The following is a 26701-nucleotide window of genomic DNA, read 5'->3' on the forward strand; positions in this document are numbered from 1 at the left end:
GTCAGGTAACTTGAGGTCGGGTTCTAGAGGTGAGGTGAGGGGTACTACTAAAGCAGCGTCACCCTGATTGACCCTTTGGGCCAGGGCCTGGACCTGTAGGGAGAGGCCCTGCATCTGCTGGGTCAGGGTCTCAAGGGGGTCCATGATAGCGTCAGCGTAGGAGAAATGCTAGACTAGGTAAGGGCTTGTAATTATGTAATGGCAGGAAGGAGGTGAAGGGAAAGTGAGCCCTAATCTACCCACCGCCCTGTCCCTGCCTACTTGCAACGACCCGCCCTAGGCGACGAGGTACAACTGGGCGGCGGTCCCTACGCTATCTAAGTGCACAGGAAAACAAACAGGGAACATGCAAGGGAAGGGGCAGTAGCCACGGAACGCCACGAGGAAACGGAGCGGCGAACGGACAGTCAGGACCAGGACGAAGTGAGTACACCCAAGCGGGCAAGGAGACAGAAGCAAGCCAGGGGCAAAGCAAAGCAGGTCAAGCAGAACTGCAGCAAGGCAGAAGCACGGCAGAAGCAGGCTGGAGCAAGCAGCAGTGGGGCCAGGAATCCAAAAGAATTACAAGCACTGAGGGAGAGAACAGGGCAGGTAATAAAGGACAGGGGGCGGAGCTAACTCCGACAGACCAGGCCGCGATAGGCTCTCCCACTCCTGAGCCTGCCACCCTGGTTGGTGGGAGATGGTGTCAGTCGAACAGGTCTGGCCTCAGGTGTGGATTGATTAATCCCAGGAGTATACCTAGATGAAGTACCTGGCAGATCCCTAACAGTCGGTTACTCTATAGAGAACTGTATAGTACATAGAGGCAGAGAGACCTTCCTGACGTCACGATGGGGGCGTGCACATCTGAAGTCCGGATGGGGCCACCACCCACCCGTACTCATAGGCAGCAGAATCCGTACACCGATACATTCAAACGGTGTATGGATTTCTGCTAGCAACAGGAGAAATACAAGAAATAAAATGTAGTAAAAAAGTGTCATAGTGGCCATTTAAAACACATATAACACAAAAAGGAGCCCAAATTCATAAATAAAGTATATTACAAAATATATTTATATTACACATTCTGCTAGAAAATAAAAATTTGATCGAACGTGTAGTTACGCTTTAACTTTTTCTCAATGACTTTTCAATGACTTTTGTTATGTGATATCACGCTCCAGCAAGTTATCAGAATCAAGTTGAAGATGGCTACATCTGTACAATCGCTCTTTAACAGGTTCCCGACCGCTGGCCGTATTTATACGGCCAGCGGTCAGGGTCTCTGAAGTCCGCCATATAGACTATTTACGGCGGCACTTCAGAGACTGTGCACGCGCGATCGCGTGCACACAGCTCTATGCCCTGGCCGTTGCTGACAGCCATGGGCACTGGGCAGAATGTCAGGGGCCAATCTTTTGGCCCCTGAACATGTGATCGCTGTGACAACCAATCACAGCGATCACATGCATTTCTGCATATAAAACAGTGTGCATATAAAAATTTGTTTAGTTAGTGCTAGTGTTAGTTACGTTATGGCGAGGAAGTTGTTTAGCGCCGAGGAGGCATACGCCATGCTGTGGTCTGAGTCGGAGACCGCATCAGAGATGGCGTCCGAGATGGAACCTGTTTTAGGTAGTGACGATGAGAGCGTCACTTCAGGTTCATCTTCAGGGGACGTTGTCCCTGATGCAGTTGAAACTGCAGAACATGAAAGCGCAGGGCCAAGTAGCGCTGTAGCATGGGACAGCCTGGTCCCTCCAGTCCAGGCTCTTGTATGGGCACCTGCCCCATCTTTTGGGCCTAGAATCCACGGATTTACTGCCACTCCTGGCATAACCGTGGACAATACAAATTTTGTCCAAATGGATTACTTCCATTTATTTATAACGGACGACATCCTAAATCAGATTGTCCACTAAACAAATTTATATGCCACTCAATATATAAGGCAGAAACCTTCATCCACCCATGCCAGAGATTGTACGCCCACCAATTGGCAGGAATTAAAAAAAATTTGGGGGCTCACCCTAAATATTGGTATTGTCAAAAAGCCCTCCATTAGGTCTTACTGGTCAACAAGACCCGCCCAAGCCACCCCAGTATATTCTGCAGTAATGCCCAGGTCTCGTTATGAGACAATAATGAGGTTCCTCCACTTCAATGACAACGAACACAGGCCCCCCCAAGTACCGATGCAAACCGGGATTGGTTGTTCAAAATAAGACCGCTAATAAATTCCCTGAATAATTTATTTCTGCAACTCTACACCCCTGAGCAGAATGTAAGTGTGGATGAATCCCTCCTCAACTTTCATGGCAGACTTAGCTTTCGCCAATATCTACCTTCCAAAAGGGCAAGATATGGCGTTAAGCTCTACAAATTGTGTGAAAGCGGGTCAGGCTATACCACCGCCTTCAGAATTTATGAAGGGCGGGACCGCACAATAAATGTTCCTGGATGCCCCCTTGATCTTTCCACCAGCAGCAAAATTGTGTGGGAGATAATGCAGCCTCTGCTTCACAAGGGGTACCAGCTGTACTGTGATCATTTTTATTCCAGTGTGCCCCTGTTTAGGCATTTGCATGCTGCAAGGACTGGGGCATGTGGTACCATGCGCAAAAACAGAATTGGTTTTCCACAGCAATTAGTGGGGAAGCGCATGGTAAAGGGGGACTCCTGTGCTTATGCATCTGAAGAATTGCTGGCGGTCAAGTTCAGGGATCGCAAAGATGTGTATGTGCTAAGCACGATTCATACCGCAGGAACAGTGGCAGTGAGGGAAAGAGGGGCAACATCGGACAAGCACAAACCAGTGAGCGTGTCCGAATATAACAAGCACATGGGGGGGTGGATTTAAGCGACCAGGTTTTACAGCCCTATTTAGTAAAACGCAAAACTAAAACCTGGTACAAAAAAGTGGCCATTTACTTGTTACAGGTGGCCATCCACAACTCATTTGTGCTCTACAAAAAAGAGGCAGAGACACATACCTGGATTTCCATGAAAAAATGATTGAAGGCCTCATTTTTGATGTTCAGGACACCCGAGAATTCCCCCAGTCTGAGGATGTCACGCGACTGACTGAAAGACACTTCATCAGTCGGATTCCCCCAACAGCAACCAGAAGCAACCCCCAGAAAAAGTGCAGCGTCTGCAGAAAAGACGGTCACCGCAAAGATTCCCGATATTTCTGTCCCTCATGTCCCTCGCAACCAGGCCTGTGCATTGAGCCATGTTTTAAAAAATACCACACTGTTCTGAATTATTAGATTTTAGTTAATTCGTTGAAAATATATTTGCCCTACATTACGTTTTTATTTTTCCCCTGATTTTACTCCACGGGTGAGGGAGGGAATGGGTGGGGGGTGGATGTCATGTTTGCATATTTTCTAAAGTTCATCTGCTGGAGAGCTCCATTTGCATAAACCTGCAATTTCTTATTTTAGAAAACCCCAAAAAATAAATTCCCATTATACCCCTAGATGAATATTTTGGGATTTCTGCTTCAAGAGCAGATATTTTGGAAGTGTTATAGAAACTCTGTTGAGTTTTGTAAAACCAGCTTTGAAAAAAAGCGATTTGTGAAATAAGCTTCTTCTATCGTCCGCCCTCCTACATCTCTATGTGATAAATAAGGCACACATATTTGGTATCCCCATGCACGGGAGAAGTGGCAGAATGTGAAAGGAGATTAATTTTGGTCCTGGTCTATGCCGTGTGTGAAAAATGCTGGTATAAACTGACGCATTTGCTAAAAAATTGCTAATTTTATTTTGATCCATCTTATTCAAGAAACTTTCAGAAGAAAACTCAGACTGTCTAAAAATATGATAAACGCCTTGAAGAAAACCTTGTGGGGTCTACTTGCGTGAATGAAGTAATTTATGGGGTGATTCTAATCTTTCAGCAGCATTAGGCCCCCCAGAAAACAGTATGCGGCTATAAAGTCAAGTGCAGAATTCCTGGACCGAAAAGGCCAAAAAGCCTCCTTTTATGCCAAGCCCTGGCACATGCCCGTGAATAAAGCACACATATTTGGTATCCCCATGCACAGGAGAAGTGGAAGAATGTGAAATGCGATGAATTTTGTCCGTGGTCCATTTTGTGTGTGAAAAAGCTAGCATAAACTGACGCATTTGTTAAAAAAAAGCTAATTTTATTTTGTTCCATCTTATTCAAGAAACTTTCAGAAGAAAACTGGACTGTCTAAAAATATGATAAACCCCTTGAAGGAAACCTTGTGGTGTCTACTTGTGTGAATGTAGTAATTTATGGGGTGATTCTAATCTTTCAGCAGCATTACGCCCCCCAGAAAACAGTATGCGGCTATAAAATCAAATGCAGAATTCCTGGACCAAAAAGCCTCCTTTTATGCCAAGCCCTGGCACATGCCCGCACAGTGAATAAGGCACACATATTTGGTATCCCCATGCACGGGAGAAGTGGAAGAATGTGAAAGGAGATGAATTTTGTCCGTGGTCTATACCATGTGTGAAAAATACTAGCCTAAACTGACACATTTGCTAAAAAATAGCTGATTTTTTTTTGTTCCATCTTATTCAAGAAACTTTCAGAAGAAAACTGGACTTGCTAAAAATATGATAAACCCCTTGAAGGAAACCTTGTGGGGTCTACTTGTGTGAATGAAGTCATTTATGGGGTGATTCTAATGTTTCAGCAGCATTACGCCCCCCAGAAAAAAGTATGCGGCTATAAAATCAAATGCAAAATTCCTGGACCGAAAAGGCCAAAAAGCCTCCTTTTATGCCAAGCCCTGGCACATGCCTGCACAGTGAATAAGGCACACATATTTGGTATCCCCATGCACGGGAGAAGTGGAAGAATGTGAAAGGAGATTAATTTTGTCCGTGGTCTATACCGTGTGTGAAAAATACTAGCCTAAACTGACGCATTTGCTAAAAAATAGCTGATTTTTTTTTGTTCCATCTTGTTCAAGAAACTTTCAGAAGAAAACTGGACTTGCTAAAAATATGATAAACCCCTTGAAGGAAACCTTGTGGGGTCTACTTGTGTGAATGAAGTCATTTATGGGGTGTTTCTAATGTTTCAGCAGCATTACGCCCCTCAGAAAACAGTATGCGGCTATAAAATCAAATGCTAAATTCCTGGACCGAAAAGGCCAAAAAGCCTCCTTTTATGCCAAGCCCTGGCACATGCCCGCACAGTGAATAAGGCACACATATTTGGTATCCCCATGCACGGGAGAAGTGGAAGAATGTGAAAGGAGATTAATTTTGTCCGTGGTCCATACCGTGTGTGAAAAATGCTATCATAAACTGACGCAATTGCTAAATTCTTGCATTTTTTTCCAATTTTGCCCACTTTAGAGAAAAAAATTAAAATGATATATACTGACAAATGCCACTAAAACAAAGCCCTATCTGTCCTTTAAAAAGAGTGTAAAATTTAAAGATGAACTTTATTCACCTGAAGAGTTATAGTCCTCTAAATAAGCGCATAGCAAAATTGTCAAATTTGCTCTGGGCATTTAGCTGTAAAACAGCCTAGTCCTTAACCGGTTAAAATCATGTTTGACTATTTCTACTGGATGATAAAAATGTTTTTTTTAATATATTTACCCTAAATCATTAGCATCATGCCAGCACTTGGGGTATTTTACACACTAAGGTCACATGCAGTGGAAACAATTTTAGGATACACTGCAAATTTTAAATATACTGCATGCCCTATATGTTGTGGATTTTTGCAGTAGATTTCACACTTTGCAATGCACAGATTTTGCTGCACACATTTTCCACTGCATGTAAACCTGGCCTAAATGTAGGTAGAGATTGAGGCTGGGTTCACACGACCTATTTTCAGACGTAAACGAGGCGTATTATGCCTCGTTTTACGTCTGAAAATAGGGCTACAATACGTCGGCAAACATCTGCCCATTCATTTGAATGGGTTTGCCGACGTACTGTGCCGACGACCTGTAATTTACGCGTCGTCGTTTGACAGCTGTCAAACTACGACGCGTAAATTGACTGCCTCGTCAAAGAAGTGCAGGACACTTCTTTGGACGTTTTTGGAGCCGTTTTCTCATAGACTCCAATGAAAACAGCTCCAAAAACGGATGTAAAAAACGCCGCGAAAAACGCGATTTGCGCAAAAAAAGTCTGAAAATCAGGGGCTGTTTTCCCTTGAAAACAGCTCCGTATTTTCAGACGTTTTTGGTCACTACGTGTGCACATACCCTAAGGGTATGTTCACACGGCGGGGGTCCGTAACGGCTGAAATTACGGGGATGTTTCAGCCTGAAAACATCCCCGTAATTTCAGCCGTACCGGCATGTGCAGGCGCTTGAACGCCGCGTCAATTACGGCCGTAATTAGCGCTGCTATTCATTGGAGTCAATGAATAGCGGCTCCAATTACGGCCAAAGAAGTGACAGGTCACTTCATCTACGCGGGCGTCTATTTGCGCGCCGTCATTTGACAGCGGCGCGTAAATATACGCCTCGTGTGAACAGACAAACGTCTGCCCATTGCTTTCAATGGGCAGATGTTTGTCAGCGCTATTGAGGCGCTATTTTCAGACGTAATTCGGGGCAAAAACGCCCGAATTACGTCCGTAAATAGGCCGTGTGAACATACCCTAAGAGATACAGAGATTAAGAGATTAAGGCTGGGTTCACACGACCAATTTTCAGACGTAAACGAGGCGTATTATGCCTCGTTTTACGTCTGAAAATAGGGCTACAATACGTCGGCAAACATCTGCCCATTCATTTGAATGGGTTTGCCGACGTACTGTGCCAACGACCTGTAATTTACGCGTCGTCGTTTGACAGCTGTCAAATGACGACACGTAAAATGACTGCCTCGTCAAAGAAGTGCAGGACACTTCTTTGGACGTTTTTGGAGCCGTTTTCTCATAGACTCCAATGAAAACAGCTCCAAAAACGGACGTAAAAAACGCAGCGAAAACGCTGAGAAAAACGCGAGTTGCTCAAAAAACGTCTGAAAATCAGGGGCTGTTTTCCCTTGAAAACAGCTCTGTATTTTCAGACGTTTTTGGTCACTACGTGTGCACATACCCTAAGAGATACATGACTAGATACAAGAGAATCCCTTCAGGTTATTACTGGAATGCTCCAGTTATGTTACCAGTAATATAATTGGCTCCAAATATATGGGGAAATGTAAGTTCTTTATGTGGCTTATAAATGAAATCTCAGTATATTTTCTTCATAGCTGATGTTTCTCTTAATTGCCTCCCTGTATTAATAATTAATTTATTACTTGCAGGGTTTGCTCATAGACAGAGCTGGAAGACGGGTTCTTATCATTGGAGGCTATACCTTTATGGCATTGTTTTGCATTGTATTAACAGTAACACTTACATTTCAGGTAATTATTATAAATTATCATCTGTATATCTGAAAGAGCTACAGTAGCTAAATAAAGCAGATTAATTATGATCCAAAATACAGAACTGTGACCTTTATCATTCTCAATATATAACAGATTTTTTTTTTACCAACAGTTCAACTTTCAAAGCTGTTGGCCTTGTTCTTACAATGATAAGTACTGAAGTAACTTTTTTTCTTTCTTTTTATCTAGGATTCGTCCCCATCGGTACCCTATTTTAGTATGACAGCTCTTCTAGCTTTTATATTAAGTTTTGGTCTGGGACCAGGTATGTTAACAATATGGCAAATTGCAACAAAACAGTATGCCGATGAACAGGGCAATGCAAATGTTTTTATAACAGTTTTTCTGTTATTTATTAAACAAAAATGACAAACACAATTTACAATAAAATATATACATATATATACACACACTACCGTTCAAAAGTTTAGGGTCACTTAGAAATTACCTTATTTTTGCAAGAAAAGCACAGTTTTTTTCAATGAAGATAACATTAAATTAATCAGAAATACACTCTATACATTGTTAATGTGCTAAATGACTATTCTAGCTGCAAACGTCTGGTTTTTAATGCAATATCTACATAGGTGTATAGAGGCCCATTTCCAGCAACCATCACTCCAGTGTTCTAATGGTACATTGTGTTTGCTAACAGTGTTAGAAGGCTAATGGATGATTAGAAAAAACTTGAAAACCCTTGTGCAATTATGTTAGCACCGCTGTAAACAGTTTTGCTGTTTAGAGGAGCTATAAAAGGGACCTTCCTTTGAGCTAGTTGAGAATCTGGAGCATTACATTTGTGGGTTCGATTAAACTCTCAAAATGGCTAGAAAAAGAGAGCTTTCATGTGAAACTCGACAGTCTATTCTTGTTCTTAGAAATGAAGGCTATTCCATGCGAGAAATTGCCAAGAAACTGAAGATTTCCTACAACGGTGTGTACTACTCCCTTCAGAGGACAGCACAAACAGGCTCTAACCAGAGTAGAAAGAGAAGTGGGAGGCCCCGCTGCACAACTGAGCAACAAGGCAAGTACATTAGAGTCTCTAGTTTGAGAAATAGACGCCTCACAGGTCCTCAACTGGCAGCTTCATTAAATAGTACCCGCAAAACGCCAGTGTCAACATCTACAGTGAAGAGGCGACTCCGGGATGCTGGCCTACAGGGCAGAGTGGCAAAGAAAAAGCCATATCTGAGACAGGCTAATAAAAGGAAATGATTAATATGGGCAAAAGCACACAGACATTGGACAGAGGAAGATTGGAAAAAAGTGTTATGGACAGACGAATCGAAGTTTGAGGTGTTTGGATCACACAGAAGAACATTTGTGAGACGCAGAACAACTGAAAAGATGCTGGAAGAGTGCCTGACGCCATCTGTCAAGCATGGTGGAGGTAATGTGATGGTCTGGGGTTGCTTTGGTGCTGGTAAAGTGTGAGATTTGTACAAGGTAAAAGGGATTTTGAATAAGGAAGGCTATCACTCCATTTTGCAACGCCATGCCATACCCTGTGGACAGCGCTTGATTGGAGCCAATTTCATCCTACAACAGGACAATGACCCAAAGCACACCTCCAAATTATGCAAGAACTATTTAGGGAAGAAGCAGGCAGCTGGTATTCTATCTGTAATGGAGTGGCCAGCGCAGTCACCAGATCTCAACCCCATAGAGCTGTTGTGGGAGCAGCTTGACCGTATGGTACGCAAGAAGTGCCCATCAAGCCAATCCAACTTGTGGGAGGGGCTTCTGGAAGCATGGGGTGAAATTTCTCCCGATTACCTCAGCAAATTAACAGCTAGAATGCCAAAGGTCTGCAATGTTGTAATTGCTGCAAATGGAGCATTCTTTGACGAAAGCAAAGTTTGAAGGAGAAAATTATTATTTCAAATAAAAATCATTATTTCTATCCTTGTCAATGTCATGACTATATTTTCTAGTCATTTTGCAACTCATTTGATAAATATAAGTGTGAGTTTTCATGGAAAACACAAAATTGTCTGGGTGACCCCAAACTTTTGAACGGTAGTGTATATATACATATATATATAAATATATATATATATATATATATATATATATATATACCAATCAGCCATAGAATTAATATAACATTAAAGTTAATAACATTGAGCATCTCTTGACAATGGCCAATAGCACCCGTCAAGGGGTGGGATATATTAGACAGCAAGTGAACAGTCAGCGCATCAGTGGTTAGTACCCACCAGTAGTGCTCCGAGGAAGGACAAGTGCTGAACCAGTCCAATCCTATAGAAGAGCTACTGTAGCAAAAATTGCTGAAAAGTTAATGCCTGCTTTGATAGAAAGGTGTCAGAATACACAGTGCATCACAACACGTTGCTTTTAAATCATGTGATTGGCTGGGTGTGTGTGCTTCGCTTGCCTGAGTAAGAAATGGCACGAGGATGCACTATGGGAAGTAGGCAAGCTGGCAGAGACCGTGTAATGCTGTGGGAAATGTTCTGCTGGAATACCTTTGGTCCTGGCATCCATGTGGCTGATACTTTGACACATCCTGTGATGTACCTAAACATTGTTGCAGACCAAATACACAGTGGTTTCTTTCATCAGGCTAATGCACCCTGCCACAGTACAAAAAATGTTTAGGAATGGTTTGAGGAATATGACAAAGAATTCAAGGTATTGAGTTGGCCTACAAATTCCCTGAACTTAATCCGATCAGGCATCTATGGGATGGGCTTTAAATACAAGTCTGTTCTTCAGGACTTAAAGGATCTGCTGCTATTGTTTTGGTATCAGATACCCCAGGCCAATTTTAGAAGTTTTATCGAGTCCATGCCTCTAATGGTCAGACCTGTTTTCCGGCACCGGGCAAGTGATTTTTAACCCCTTCGCGCACCACGACGTAATAGCACGTCAAGGTGCGGGTGTGTGATGTATGGAGCAGGCTCACGTGATGAGCCCACTCCTTACGCTCCGGTTTTACAGCTGACACCCAGCACTAACGGCCAGGATCAGTGATTGTGCTGTTCCTGGCCGTTTAGCCCTTCAAATTCTGCGGTCAATCACGACCGCAGCATCTGAGGCGTTAAAAAGAGGAGGCGGCCCTCCTGTGCCCTCCCACAGCTCATCGGCCCTCCAGTGACGTGATCGCGAGTTGCCAATAGTTGTCACGGCAGCCCAGGGGCCTAATGAAGGCCCTCAGGTCTGCTTCTGTTAAGGCAGAAGCCTGGAAAAATGACAATATACGGCAATACATTAGTATTTCAGTGTATTGTAGCAGCAATCTGACAATCGCTGGTTCAAGTCCCCTAGGGGGACTAATAAAATGTGTAAAAAAACAAGTTAAATAACGTTATTAATAGTGAAAAAAATGATAAAATCTTAAAAGTTAGAAAAAAAAACCCTTTCCCATTTTCCCTCTAAAGTAATGTAAAAAAAAAAAAAAAGAGACAAAATTGGTATTGCAGCTTCCGTAAAAGTCCAAACGATTACAATATACCATTATTTACCTCGCACAGTTAACTCCGTAAAAAAGAAACATATTTTTTGGTCACCAAAATGTAATAAAAAGTGATCAATAAGTTTTATGTACCAAAAAATGGTACCCATAAAAACTACAGATCGTCGAGGAAAAAATAAAGTTATGGCTCTCAGAATGTGGTGAAACAAAACAATTATTTTTTAACAAATAGTTTTTTCTTTGTAAAAGTAGTAAAATATAAAAAACTATAGAAATTTCATATCACTGTAATCACATTAAGCCGCAGAATAAAGTTAAGTTGACATTTTCAGCCTGCAAGGAATTTTTTTTTCAGTTTCTTAGTACATTATATGGCACTTTAAATGACGCCAATAGAGACTACAACTCCTCCCGCAAAAAATAGGCCACACACCACTTTATTGACGGAGAAATAAAAAAGTTATGGCTCTTGGAAGGCGGGGAGTGAAAAACGAAAATGAGAAAGCAAAAAATGTCTCAGTCCTGAAAGGGTTAATGTTATGGCTGATCAGTGTATATATAGAAATTTTTCTTGTGGCAAAGATCAACACATCTGTCGACCAACCACTTTACCAGCTGCACAGCACCTTTCATGTAAAGAAACCATGGACCAGGTAATTATTAGCAAAGAAGCCAAGAAAGACGAGCTTGTGTACATACAGCCCCCTATAAGGGTATGTTCACACACCCTATTTACGGACGTAATTCAGGCGTTTTACGCCTGGAATTACGGCCGGAAAAACGGCTCCAAAGCGTCGGCAAACATCTGCTCATTGAATTCATTGGGTCTTACGGTGTTCTGTGCAGATAGGCTTTTTTTTACGCGCCGCTGTCAAAAGATGCCCGCGTCAAAGAAGTGCATGTCACTTCTTGGGACGTAATTGAAAAACAGCTCCAATTACGTCCGTAATACCCTTAGGAGTTCAAGAGGGTGTTCAGTGCATAATGACTAGGTTTACATAAGTTTTGCCTCCATTTTTAGCATATATGTTGGGAAATTCTTCTGACGTATACATCTGATACGTCTGTAGGCTGTCATTGGCACCAAATGGCAGCAGATGAATTTTGGAATGCATTTGATCAGGATACGTTGGAATACCTTTGCCTCAATGTTTTGAAAAGCGTAGTCAATGGCACACTTATTCCCCTGTATATGCATACAGTTACACACGTCTGGGGCATACGTTTGGCAGAATACTTCAAATGGTCCTCCTGAACATAATGCCCAAAAGTGATGTGAACCTAGCTAAAGGCTATGTAAACCATTGAATGGAATTTTTTTGATGTAAAAAAAGGTCAGTCAGTGTGATTGGTGCAACTTTATAAATAGATTTTATTAAAAATTATTTTTACTTTTTGAGATATAGCTGCTCTGTATTCTCTATGCAGATTAGCTGTATGATTCGCTAAATCCTGTTCCCGTCAGGTCTGTGGGACTGATGGGTTCACTGTCGGCGGGTCCTGTGTATATCTCTGACACACAGGATCCACTTGTAATCTATCACATCTAAGTTATGAATTTACATGTGATTGATTACAGGTGGATCCTGTGTGTCAGAGACACGCAGGATCCGCTGACACTGAAACCGTCAGGTCCGCGGACTGAAGGATTCAGGTAATAGCGAAAGATACAGCTGCTCTGTATAGAGAACACAGAGCAGCTGTATCTCAAAAAGTTAATATAATTTTTAATAAAAACTATTTATAAAGTTGCACCAATCACACTGACTGACCTTTTTATAAAAAAATAAATAAATGCCATTCAAAGGTTTACATAGCCTTTAATGGGGTTGTCCGCGACCAGACAACTGATGATCTATCCACAGGATAGGTCATCAGGATATGAACGGTGGGGTCCGACACCCGGACCCCACACCGATCAGCCGCTCCGGCTGCCTCCGGGCACCAGACGTCTATGCCAGAAGCAGATGGCTCTGGTAACGGAATAACGGCGAAGCTGCAGTACTCCAGCTCTGCTCCTAATTAAGTGAATGAGAGCAGAGCTGCAGTTCTGCAGAACCATCTGCTTCTGGCTCCAACTACTGCATACCCTTCAAAACATGTAGGAGATATAAAATAGATGTTACCCTCTTATAATTTAACAAGTAGTTAAAGTATTGGATCACACTAGGTGTACACCACCATATCAATAATATGTATAATAACAAGAAAGGAAAAGGGGAAAGTAGTGTGATCAATTAATTATGAAAATAATAAATTCTTTATTAATAAATAGTTAAGATAACAATGTTTAAATAACAGTTCCAATGACCCCTCACTTGACACTGTAGACAAATTAATGTATTGAGTAATCTTAATCTTAATAATGATAAATTAATTAACAGAGTAAGGCCTTATTCACACGAACGTGTGCATTTTGCGCGTGCAAAAAATGCAGCGTTTTGAGCGCGTTGCAGTTCCGTGTGTCATCAGTGAATGGTGCGTGGCTGTGTGATTTTCACGCATATGCCATCCTTATGATACGCGGTTTTGATGTTTAGAAAAAGAAATTAAGGAAGTGCTTTTATTTTTTCCTTCATTTCTCTATTTACTGTATATAGGTCCGTGCGAGGCCTTATTCACACGAACGTATTTTACGTCCGTGATACGCGCGTGAAAATCATGCGCGTCGCACGTACCTATGTTAGGCAATGAGGACGTTCAGACTGTCCGTGATGCATAAAACTCACGACAGTGAGTTAATGGGTGTGTGAAAATCAGAAAGTCAGCGGGTGTGTGAAAATCGCGCACGGCACACGGAAGCACTTCCGGGTGGCGCACGTGATTCGTGTTACAGTTGTCAAATAAATGAATGAAAACATAAAAGCACCTCCTGCTTTTATGTTTGTGAACATAAAAACAGAGAGTCATAACGATGCCATATGCGCGAAAATCACGCAGGCACGCACCAAATACTGATGCCACACGGAACTGCTACGCGCGCAAAATGCAGTGTTTTTTGCGCGCGCAATACACACACACTCATGTGAATAAGGCCTAAAAGACACAGAATGAATCCTATATAACTTAAAGGGTATTTTCAGAATAGTCAATGAATACAAAGCCACAAAGAGCAGCGTCATAGATACGCAGAGACTGTCATTTCAACAGTCTATCGTCGACGCTGCACACAGAGTGTGTGCTCAGTGAGCCGTAGCAGCCCTAAACTGTACTGGATGTGCTGACAAACACCCAGACAGCTGATCCCGGTTCATCCTGTGTAACTCTTTTACTTGACCATGCACAGCATTGTACCTTATATGCTGTGCTGGTCTCTGTGCAATCTGACGGACACGCAGTGACTGTCACCTAACTAGGTTCCTCCATCACTGGGCTTTCATTACAGTCCGATGTCGGAACCCCCAGCACAGTATAATAGAGATCTGAGTGCCTCTGCAATTAACCAGCAGCGTGCCTTCACAATCAATTGTCAGGGTATAGATTGGTTCAGAGTGCACTAGACCAGAGGAGGTGCACGAATAGGGTCCCAACCCAATCGTATTAGAAAAAGTATTCGGCACACAAAGTCGTGGGTTTTAAATTCTTTGAATTTATTGTATTAGATGCCAGGGGTTTGGTGCGTGCAACGTTTCGGTCAGAGGACCTTCGTCAGGCACTATAAGTGTACAGAACAATACACGTAAGTATATTAGCATCATATACATATATAAACCATAAAAGTAACATATACCATGACATAAGTGAGAAATAAAAATAAAAAATAAAATAAAATTTGAAGCAACAAACGTAAATAATAAAGTTAAAACAAGAACAGGGTCTAAGGAAAAACACATGTGAGTTTCCTACGTTGTACATGATATACATATCATAAAGTAGTAAACATCAATATTGCGTGTAAATGGATGGATGACATCTTAATCCTTGGCACAACATCACGATATGGTCAGACGTATGGTATAGAATAGAATGTCTCCCAGAGGTCTAGATAATGCACAGTACAATTTAATAATCGACAATATCCATCTTAATGCTCCATGCTGCACAAATCCCTGATAGAAGAAGAATATACATTGGTGAAAGGTTCTGTGGATGCTTTTATTCCACATACAAAATATCTAGACTTCAGTATTTAAGGAAAGAAAACATAGCAGGGAAAACATCGTGCATTTGATGTTCTGTGGGTATAATAACTTGTACGACACATTGATGTTTTATAGTCAAGCGGGCAGAGAACGCATAGTAACTTAGCTAACCTAGTAGGTCTGTTAGAGATCAGGCGTCCCATGCACTTATTTGCTGAAGGCTGCTGGTGTGCTATCAGATTGAAGTATCACTCCTATAAACTGTCTAGATGAACAAGTCAGGCAATATATGGTGAGTATGTTACTTTCTACCGCCTCCCAGATGTAACTGGGTAAAAGAACTGCAGTGAGTACAAGACTATTATAGTCTTACCTCGTTCCCACTGGTCGCTGGTGTGTCCAGAAGTTCGGCGCTGTCATCGGTATGGCGGGTTTCCATTTATTTTGGCGCTAACTAGAGTGTTACACTTGTGGTTTAAATATCCCCGTGTAGGGCGGGCAGTAGGCGTTCCTCAGCGTGCGTTGAGCTGTCAACGTCACACTGAGGGCGTTCTATTTCCTGGCCAGAGAGATGCTCGGGGTGTCTCCCATAGCGTGACTCAGTCTTGCCAGCAGCTGATTGGCCGGCGCTAAACACCTATCACGCCCACTCTTGGGGGCGTGTCTCTGCTGGGGGAAATCCCTGTTACGTAGTCCTGGCTAGTTTCGCATCGAGCTAAGTCTTGTGCCGTGACGGGGGCGTGTCCTACTGAAGGGGAACCACAGTAGCGCAGATCTGGTGGGTTTTGACACCTATATCTCTAGGAGGATGAGTTAGAAATAGGAATAGTGGTGGCCTGGAGTCAAATAGATAAAAGCATGATCAGTAATATCCACTGCATGGTAGATTCTGATAAGTGTTATTAAGGGGCCTGATCGTGTCCCAGATTGCCGTCACAGACTGGCAGGCATAGTAATTATAGTTGATCTGTGCACACGGGGGGGCAAATGGTTCTAGATAGTCATGAAGCGCGCGGAGAAGGGATATTCTGGGAAAACCGATTCATAGCAAAATAAAATTATCACCTCCAGTGATGGGGCAGACGCCCAAGAAGAGGACGAGGAGAGGCAGAAAGCAACCAAGAGGAAATCAATCGGGCAATGGAGACGAGATCACAGGTATGACCTCTATATCACAGTCACTGGTAGTCAATATTTTGTCGAAAACCCTGAGTCCAGCCCAGTTACTCCTCCTCCAGAAGGGCCTTTCCTTCTGCCCATCATACAGGTACGATTTGTTCCAGTTAGACATGGATTTTAATTGTTTCTTCAGATCCCTACGCCTACGGGTTTACTTCTCCAGCATGGAGGAGCCCCGGAGGAATGAAGGGACAGATGTTAACCCTTCAGAGGGCCCCGTGATAACCTCTCGAGACTTTGGACTGAGGAACAAAAGTGTCTTCAACCCTCCAAAGAACTCACCTGCATTGGAGACATTTATTAATCTGATCCACAGAGATGTGGACAAATTTAATCATGACTTTAGACTAGGCCAGTTCAAATGCCAGGCCAATCTAAGTAACCTGGACAGACAAGCCTTGTCTTCCCTTACCGGGGACAAGGAGTTAATTATCAAACCTGCTGATAAGGGGGGAGCAATTGTAATTATGGATAAGTCCACCTATTTCAGAGAGATACATAGGCAGCTACAGGACACATCCGTGTACCTGCCTGTGAACCAGGACCCCACTAATAAGATCGCATTGAAGATCAAAAACGTCCTAGAAAAACATATGGCTTTAGGTACGATAGACCAATAGACGGTATCTTATTTGACCAATAGACACCCAGTCATACCCGTGTTCTACACACTATCTAAAATACATCCATCCATTTACACGCAATATTGAAGTTTACTACTTTATGATATGTATATCATGTACAACGTAGGAATCTCACATGTGATTTTCCTTAGACCCTGTTCTTGTTTTAACTTTATTATTTACGTTTGTTGCTTCAAATTTTATTTTTATTTTTATTTCTCACTTATGTCATGGTATATGTTACTTTTATGGTTTATATATGTATATGATGCTAATATACTTACGTGTATCGTTCTGTACACTTATAGTGCCTGACGAAGGTCCTCTGACCGAAACGTTGCACGCACCAAACCTCTGGCATCTAATGCAATAAATTCAAAGAATTTAAAACCCACGACTGTGTGTGCCGAATACTTTTTCTAATTGTCAGGGTATGTTCACACGCAGTGACCAAAAACATCTGAAAATACGGAGCTGTTTAGCAACTCAGCAACTTGCATTTTTTGCGGCGTATTTTACGGACGTTATTGGAGCTGTTTTTCAATGGAGTCAATGAAAAACGACTCCAAAGACGTCCCAAGAAGTGACATGCACTTCTTTTTCGCGGGCGTCTTTTTACGCGCCGTATTTTGACAGCGACGCGTAAAATTACACCTCGTGGGAACAGAACACCGTAAAACCCATTGCAAGCAATGGGCAGATGTTTGTAGGCGTAATGGAGCCGTTTTTTCAGGCGTAATTCGAGGCGTTCAGGGTTCATTCATAGCCCGTATTGTGAGACACGCTAATCTGATAGAGTTCTTAGCTAATGCTCTAACAGTGAATGTTTAACAACACCTCTTGTTCAGCATTAAATGATTGCTGGCTAACTAATGTAAAAAACATATACCCAAGATTGAGGCTACTTGTCTCACTGGTTGTAAATGATCTTTAACGGAGTAAGATTACTCAATATATTTATTTGTCTACAGTGTCAAGTGAAGGCTCATTGGCACTACGAATTAAAAATTTAACATTGTTATTTGAACTATTTATTAATAAAGAATTTATTATTTTCATAATTAATTGATCACACTACTTTCCCCTTTTCCTTTCCTGTTATTATACATACCCTTCAAAACATCCTGCGCCCGGAGGCAGCCTAAGCGGCTGATCGGTGCGGGGTCCGGATGTCGGACTCGCACCGATCACATATTATCCTGTGGTTGTCCGGTCATGGACAACTCCTTTAACACCTACTAGCATACTGCCACTGAAAAAGGCCATACTTAATCACAAGGACAGGTACACACATCAGTTCCCAGCAGGAGGCTGACAAACCATAACGCTACATAGAGGTAGATTGCTGAGGTGCAATATACTCATGAACAGACACGCTCACGTCTACAATTCATGAGGGGGATGGTAGCTTAGTATTATCATTGCACACAGATATAGCTTATACAGTGAAGGAAATAAGTATTTGATCCCTTGCTGATTTTGTAAGTTTGCCCACTGTCAAAGACATGAACAGTCTAGAATTTTTAGGCTAGGTTAATTTTACCAGTGAGAGATAGATTATATTTAAAAAAAAACAGAAAATCACATTGTCAAAATTATATATATTTATTTGCATTGTGCACAGAGAAATAAGTATTTGATCCCTTTGGCAAACAAGACTTAATACTTGGTGGCAAAACCCTTGTTGGCAAGCACAGCAGTCAGACATTTTTTGTAGTTGATGATGAGGTTTGCACACATGTTAGATGGAATTTTGGCCCACTCCTCTTTGCAGATCATCTGTAAATCATTAAGATTTCGAGGCTGTCACTTGGCAACTCGGATCTTCAGCTCCCTCCATAAGTTTTCGATGGGATTAAGGTCTGGAGACTGGCTAGGCCACTCCATGACCTTAATGTGCTTCTTTTTGAGCCACTCCTTTGTTGCCTTGGCTGTATGTTTCGGGTCATTGTCATGCTGGAAGACCCAGCCACGAGCCATTTTTAATGTCCTGGTGGAGGGAAGGAGGTTGTCACTCAGGATTTGACGGTACATGGCTCCATCCATTCTCCCATTGATGCGGTGAAGTAGTCCTGTGCCCTTAGCAGAGAAACACCCCCAAAACATAATGTTTCCACCTCCATGCTTGACAGTGGGGACGGTGTTCTTTGGGTCATAGGCAGCATTTCTCTTCCTCCAAACACGGCGAGTTGAGTTAATGCCAAAGAGCTCAATTTTAGTCTCATCTGACCACAGCACCTTCTCCCAATCACTCTCAGAATCATCCAGATGATCATTTGCAAACTTCAGACGGGCCTGTACATGTGCCTTCTTGAGCAGGGGGACCTTGCGGGCACTGCAGGATTTTAATCCATTACGGCGTAATGTGTTACCAATGGTTTTCTTGGTGACTGTGGTCCCAGCTGCCTTGAGATCATTAACAAGTTCCCCCCGTGTAGTTTTCGGCTGAGCTCTCACCTTCCTCAGGATCAAGGATACCCCACGAGGTGAGATTTTGCATGGAGCCCCAGATCGATGTCGATTGACAGTCATTTTGTATGTCTTCCATTTTCTTACTATTGCACCAACAGTTGTCTCTTTCTCACACAGCGTCTTACTTATGGTTTTGTAGCCCATTCCAGCCTTGTGCAGGTCTATGATCTTGTCCCTGACATCCTTAGAAAGCTCTTTGGTCTTGCCCATGTTGTAGAGGTTAAAGTCAGACTGATTAATTGAGTCTGTGGACAGGAGTCTTTTATACAGGTGACCATTTAAGACAGCTGTCTTTAATGCAGGCACCAAGTTGATTTGGACCGTGTAACTGGTCTGGAGGAGGCTGAACTCTTAATGGTTGGTAGGGGATCAAATACTTATTTCTCTGTGCACAATGCAAATAAATATATATAATTTTGACAATGTGATTTTCTTTTTTTTTTATATATATATAATCTATCTCTCACTGGTTAAATTAACCTAGCCTAAAAATTCTAGACTGTTCATGTTTTTGACAGTGGGCAAACTTACAAAATCAGCAATGGATCAAATACTTATTTCCTTCACTGTATAAGTATGCTGGCTTACATCCTAATAGTTAAGCCCATACTATTAGATCAGGCGGGCTACCCAGCACCTTCTAAATGTACCACACGAAGTACTGACACACTATACTCCACCAACATTACAAGGCCTGGCTGCATCAGGAAAATATATCCATAATAAACAAAAAATATCCATGATAAACATTATGTATTAGTTGATAGTTTGCCCAAAATACGCAAGCTCGCAACCCACGTCAAGGGTCCTCATCGTATTGCGAGTCCCTACACTCCTATTACAAATAAATCACAAAAAATAACTTTATTAATTTAAAATCACTGAAAAAGACCATGCTTACTCACAAGGACAGGTACACACACCAATTCCCAGCAGGATGTAGACAAACCATAATGCTACATTGAGGGAGATTGCTCAGGTGCAATATACTGATGAACAGACACTCTCACGCCTACAATTCATGAGGGGGTGGCTGCTTAGAATTATCATTGCACACCGATATAGCTTCTATAAGTGTGCCAGTCACACGGTTACATGTAGTGCACCATGCTGGCTATTAGTTACACCCATACTATTAGATAAGCATACTGCTCTTAGGACATATAACAACAGGTTTAATAATTCTGGTTAAAGGAAACCTTTCTGTTAACCTAAACTATTATGTTTTTTCAAATTCCTAGGTGGTGTCACAAATACCCTAACTGCAGAGTTATTCACGCAATCAGGGCGTACAGGAGCTTACATGATAGGAGGAGCTGTAAACTGGATAAGTTTTTTTGCAATAGGAATGGTTTTCCCATTTATAGTCGTAAGTATTATTTCTTTGGGTCTTATTTAACAGCAATTATGGTTAAGATGTAAGAACTGAACTGTTCAAACACAAACAAGCCAATCCATGATAAGCTTTAATTGTAAAATTTGTGCTGCACAGGAATAAAAATGATGATTGTGGCTATGTGTCACATTATGTTCGTGGAACCACTGGACCGTACCGCCTTGACGGTATGGCAGCTGGCCAACAGGGCGCAGGTCACAGTCCAGAGTTCGTATAAGGTACCTGTGGCAGCTCGGACAGTAGCAAGGTAGGCTCGGCAGGGACTAGGCAGCAGGTAGACGTCAGGCGTGGAGTAGCAGGACAGGCGTGGAATACAGCACAGCACGACTACAGCTCAACTCGGCACTTGACCAGGATAGCACGGGATACAGGATACAGGTACACTGGGAACTGGAAAACACTAGGAGACTATTTGATAGACGAACTTTGGGTACGACAACAACACTCAGGCATGGGAGGAAGGGGCACAGCCCTTCTTATAGCCCAGGGTGCAATCAGTTCAATCTCCCACCTGCGTGCGCTTTGGCTTCTTAAGTCTGGACTGAGCTCGCGAGCGAACCCTTGTGGTCACTGTGGAATGGAGCGGTCGTATGTGCAGACATCTCTGGAGAGAAGGGCGTCGTATGATTTAGATTTTCATTTTTCAAAAACACTTTTAACCCTTTTCTACCACTGCTTCGAAATAGTACATCTTTCTAGGTTCCCTGGGCTGACTGCAGAGGGTTTCACCAGTCTCTGATCGCATCACCGGGTTTCCGGACCGTGTTCAAAGGGTTAAACAGCTTGGGTCTGAGTTTTTTCTGATCCCAGCTGTATTCAGCAGGTTGCTCTTAGTTCAGGAGCTGTTAGTTACAGCTCCTGTTTAAAGAAATGAGCGCTCATAAGCCTCTTCTTTGGCGATGCCAAAATACGTCGCTATAGACTAAGGACCTGCATCGCCCACCGTCAAAAGAGAGCAAGCGGTCGTTAAACAGTTAAAAAGGGTCTTATGGTGCAAAAGTAGTAAAAATATAAAAAAATTAGGTATTTCCGTAATGTTATCGCCCCGCCGATTAAAGTAGCATGTCATTTATACTGCATGGTGAATGCCATGAAAACGAAACTCAATAAAAAAACACAAAATATTGCGTTATTGCTGTCTTTTTTCCATTCCACCCCAGAAAAAAATGATAAAAGTTTTCCAATACATGCACCCCAAAATGGTGCCATTACAAAATACAACTCGTCCCGCAATAAACAGGACCTCATATGACTACTTCGATAAAAAATATGAAATGTTGTGGCTCTCGGAAGACAGGGATGGAAAAAGGATAAAAATCGCTGTGTCCAGAAGGCCACAATAGGCGGGAGGATCAGGCTTAATCATTTTAGTGTTAAGTGTGCCCAAGCATACACCCCCGAGAAGTGCATTTCCATTGACTAGTCCCTAAAACTTTTTTAAACAGGCCTGAATTCAGTCAAAACCTGTTCAGTAAGAGTGCGAGGTACGAAGTTAAACTGTATAAACTGTGTCAGAGTACCACAGAGTACATCCTCAGGTTTAGGGTTTACAAAAAGGGAAGGACTCCAGGAATGAACCCCCCAGAATGCCCTCCCTTCCTGTGAGTTAGTGGGAAAATAGTGCGGGATGTGATGCACCCACTGTTGGACCAGGGTTACTACCTCTACGTAGATAACTTCTATACCAGCATCTCACTCTTTAAGTACTTCGCTTCCAGAAGTACTACAGCATGCGGCACCATGAGCAAAAACCAGAGTGGCCTTCCTAGCTTGATGCTTGGGCAAACACTCAGAAGAGGCAAGAGCAGGGTACTATGCAGCAAGAACATGATGTTCGTCAAGTATAAGGACAAGAGGGATGTTATTTGGTACATGGAAAGAGGTTAATCTCTCAGAAGAAGTGCTGAAGCCGTATAAAATGAAGCTGTGGTACAAAAAGCTGGCCATGCACATTGTACACATGTGTGCCGCATTGTATAAAGCTATTCCAATGTTCAGGTCTGACAGGAAAATACCTTCAGTTTCAAGGGATGGTTATCAAGGCCCTAATATTTGGGAGCCAGAAAGGGGAGGGTCCAAGCACATCTGCAGAAAGAGAGGCGTCCGTATTGTACAAGGCCGAAGTTCCCCAGAAGGAAAGATTCCAAAAAAGGTGCAGTATCTTCCAAAATGGGATAAGAAAGGACAACATGCATAAAGGATTGCTTCAAAGCGCACCATACATCTATGACTAATTAATTTTATAATTTATTTACCCCATTATTATACCACCTTATAATGCCCTGATGTACTTCACACAGTTTACATATACCCTAAAATTATAAATTGAAATACCAGTAAAGCCAAAAACAAACTACCAAGCAAATTCCGCTCTCATTCCATTTTTAGTCCTACAGTGTGCCCAAACAGCAGTTTATGTCCATATATATGGCATTGTCATACCCGAGAGAATCTGCTTAACAATTTATGCGGTGTATGTTTCTAGTGGTAAAGCTAGGCACCACATATTGCACACTGAAATGGAATATCTGTGGAAAAAGTGCAGTTTTCACTTTGCAATATCCACTCCGCATTAATTTCTGAAAAACATGTGGTAAAAGATGAATATCTTGAGGGGTGTAGTTTCCAAAATTGGATCACTTCTCAGGGTTTTCCACCGTACTGGTACCTCGGGGGCTTTGCAAAAACCAGTCCAGCAAAATCTGTGCTCCAAAAGCCAAATGGCACTCCTTACCTTCTGAGCCCTGCCATGTGCACAAACAGCAGTTTACGACCACATATAATGTACTGCCGTACTTGGGGGAAATTGCACAACAAATTGTGTGTTTTTTTTTTATTATTACCCATTGTGAATGTGAATTTTTTTTAACTAAAACGAAATATTAAGAAAAAATATATTTATTTATTTTATGAAAAACCTGTGGGGTCAAAATGCTCACTACATCCCTAGATGAATTCCTTGAGGGGCGTAGTTTGGAAAATGGGGCTGTTACTTATGTTTTGGCACCTCAAGACCTATGCAAACCAATAATGTGACCTGAAAAACATCCTAATAATAAGGAGGCCCCAAAATCCACTCAGTGCTCCTTCAATTCTGAGTCCTGTGTTTGGGTCCAGTAGCATACTGGGGCCACATATGGGATATTTCCAAAAACTGCAGAGTCAGGGTAAGAAAAATGAAATAGTTTTTCTCTATTAACACCTGCTGTTTTACAGAAAAAAATTGATTCAAATTTAATATCTGCAAAGAAACGTAAACCCTAAAGGGTTAAGAAAAAAAGTGCTGTTTTTAATAATTCGAGATTGCACTTTTTAAAATGGGTTGATATATGGAGGGTTTCATATATATGCTAAACTAAAGAAAAGTAAGTTTAAAAAGATATGCCAACACAAAGTAGACCTACAAATGTGAATTAGTAGCTATTTTGTGTGGTATACCTGTCTTATAAGCAGAGAAATTCAAATTTTGAAAACAGCAATTTTTTAAAAAATGTTAGTGTTTTTTTTTTACAAATAAACATGGAATGAATCCAGCAAAATTCACTACTTAGTACAATGTGTCACCTGGATGAGTAAAAACATAAAAAATGTTTTTTCCTGCATAAAGAGACACGTCAGGTGCTGTGTCAGGAAGACCATAACTGATTGCGTCAGGAATGGGCTTAATTGACACCATTTCCAAGATAACGAATAGGGGGGCTAGGTCTGGTCCATTCTCCCACCGTTGGTGAACTTGATTACTCAGACTTTGTGCCATAACCCTGTTCTATGTATAATTAAATACTCACTTAGGTCTGTCCTAAGTGAAAAATTAAAATAAAAGAATGATGCTTTATTAACGGGACTCTCCGACCAAAATGCAGATCTTGTTGGGAATGTCAATGTTCGTGAAAACCTCGGTAACAGTGATCATAATATAGTTACATTTTACCTATACTGTAAAAAACAAACGCAGGCTGGGAGGGCAAAAACATTTAATTTTAAGAAAGCCAAATTCCCCAGGATGAGGGCTGCAATTCAGGATATAGACTGGGAAGAACTAATGTCAAATAATGGGACAAATGATAAATGGGAGATTTTCAAATCTGCTTTGAGTTATTATAGTGCAAAATTTATTCCTATAGGTAACAAGTATAAACGACTCAAATTAAACCCCACATGGCTTACACCTTCTGTGAAAGGGGCAATACATGACAAAAAAAGGGCATTTAAAAAATACAAATCTGAGGGTACATCTGCAGCCTTTGTAAAATATAAAGAGCTTAATAAAATCTGTAAAAAGGTAATAAAATTAGCAAAAATACAAAATGAAAGGCAGGTGGCCAAGGATAGTAAAACAAATCCCAAAAAATTCTTCAAGTATATAAATGCTAAAAAGCCAAGGTCTGAACATGTAGGACCCCTAGATAATGGTAATGGGGAGTTGGTCACAGGGGATCAAGAGAAGGCAGAGTTACTAAATGGGTTCTTTAGCTCTGTATATACAACTGAAGAAAGAGGAGCTGATGTAGCCGGTGCCAGTGCTGTTAATATATCAGTTGATATACTGAATTGGATGAATGTAGATATGGTCCAAGCTAAATTAAATAAAATAAATGTGCACAAGGCCCCGGGACCAGATGGGTTACACCCTAGAATTCTTAAAGAGCTTAGTTCAGTTATTTCTGTCCCCCTTTTCATAATATTCAGAGAATCTCTAGTGACTGGTATAGTGCCAAGGGACTGGCGCAGCGCAAATGTGGTGCCTATTTTCAAAAAGGGCTCTAGGTCTTCCCCGGGTAATTATAGACCAGTAAGCTTAACATCCATCGTGGTGAAAATGTTTGAGGGGCTATTGAGGGACTATATACAGGATTATGTGACAAAAAATAGTATTATAAGTGACAGCCAGCACGGTTTTACTAAGGACCGAAGTTGTCAAACTAACCTAATCTGTTTTTATGAAGAGGTAAGCAGAAGCCTAGACAGAGGGGCCGCTGTGGATTTAGTGTTTTTGGACTTTGCAAAGGCATTTGACACTGTCCCCCATAGACGCCTAATGGGTAAATTAAGGACTATAGGTTTAGAAAGTATAGTTTATAATTGGATTGAGAATTGGCTCAAGGACCGTATCCAGAGAGTTGTGGTCAATGATTCCTACTCTGAATGGTCCCCGGTACTAAGTGGTGTACCACAGGGTTCAGTGCTGGGACCACTATTATTCAACTTATTTATTAATGATATAGAGGATGGGATTAATAGCACTATTTCTATTTTTGCAGATGACACCAAGCTATGTAATATAGTTCAATCTATGGAAGATGTTCATGAATTGCAGGCAGATTTAAACAAACTAAGTGTTTGGGCGTCCACTTGGCAGATGAAGTTTAATGTAGATAAATGTAAAGTTATGCATCTGGGTACCAACAACCTGCATGCATCATATGTCCTAGGGGGAGCTACACTGGCGGATTCACTTGTTGAGAAGGATCTGGGTGTACTTGTAAATCATAAACTCAATAACAGCATGCAATGTCAATCAGCTGCTTCAAAGGCCAGCAGGATATTGTCGTGTATTAAAAGAGGCATGGACTCACGGGACAGGGATGTAATATTGCCACTTTACAAAGCATTAGTGAGGCCTCATCTAGAATATGCAGTTCAGTTCTGGGCTCCAGTTCATAGAAAGGATGCCCTGGAGTTGGAAAAAATACAAAGAAGAGCAACGAAGCTAATTAGGGGCATGGAGAATTTAAGTTATGAGGAAAGATTAAAAGAATTAAACCTATTTAGCCTTGAAAAAAGACGACTAAGGGGGGACATGATTAACTTATATAAATATATTAATGGCACGTACAAAAAATATGGTGAAATCCTGTTCCATGTAAAACCCCCTCAAAAAACAAGGGGGCACTCCCTCCGTCTGGAGAAAAAAAGGTTCAACCTGCAGAGGCGACAAGCCTTCTTTACCGTGAGAACTGTGAATCTATGGAATAGCCTACCGCAGGAGCTGGTCACAGCAGGGACAGTAGATGGCTTTAAAAAAGGGTTAGATAATTTCCTAGAACAAAAAAGTATTAACTCCTATGTGTAGAAATTTTTCCTTCCCTTTTCCCGTCCCTTGGTTGAACTTGATGGAC

General features: G+C 41.8%; 1 protein-coding gene across 1 annotated transcript in view; it reads left to right on the forward strand.

The window, feature by feature from the left end:
- Positions 1–26701, forward strand: part of LOC142652441 (solute carrier family 2, facilitated glucose transporter member 11-like) — a 117627-nt gene that overhangs the window by 87786 nt on the left and 3140 nt on the right. Inside the window, exons 9-11 of the mRNA XM_075828104.1 lie at positions 7263–7364; positions 7578–7653; positions 20428–20555. Of these exons, the coding sequence (XP_075684219.1) occupies positions 7263–7364; positions 7578–7653; positions 20428–20555 (306 nt within the window). The remainder of the gene's footprint in view (positions 1–7262; positions 7365–7577; positions 7654–20427; positions 20556–26701) is intronic.

This window comes from Rhinoderma darwinii, chromosome 1 (genome assembly GCF_050947455.1).
Source record: "Rhinoderma darwinii isolate aRhiDar2 chromosome 1, aRhiDar2.hap1, whole genome shotgun sequence".
Lineage (NCBI taxonomy): Eukaryota > Metazoa > Chordata > Amphibia > Anura > Rhinodermatidae > Rhinoderma > Rhinoderma darwinii.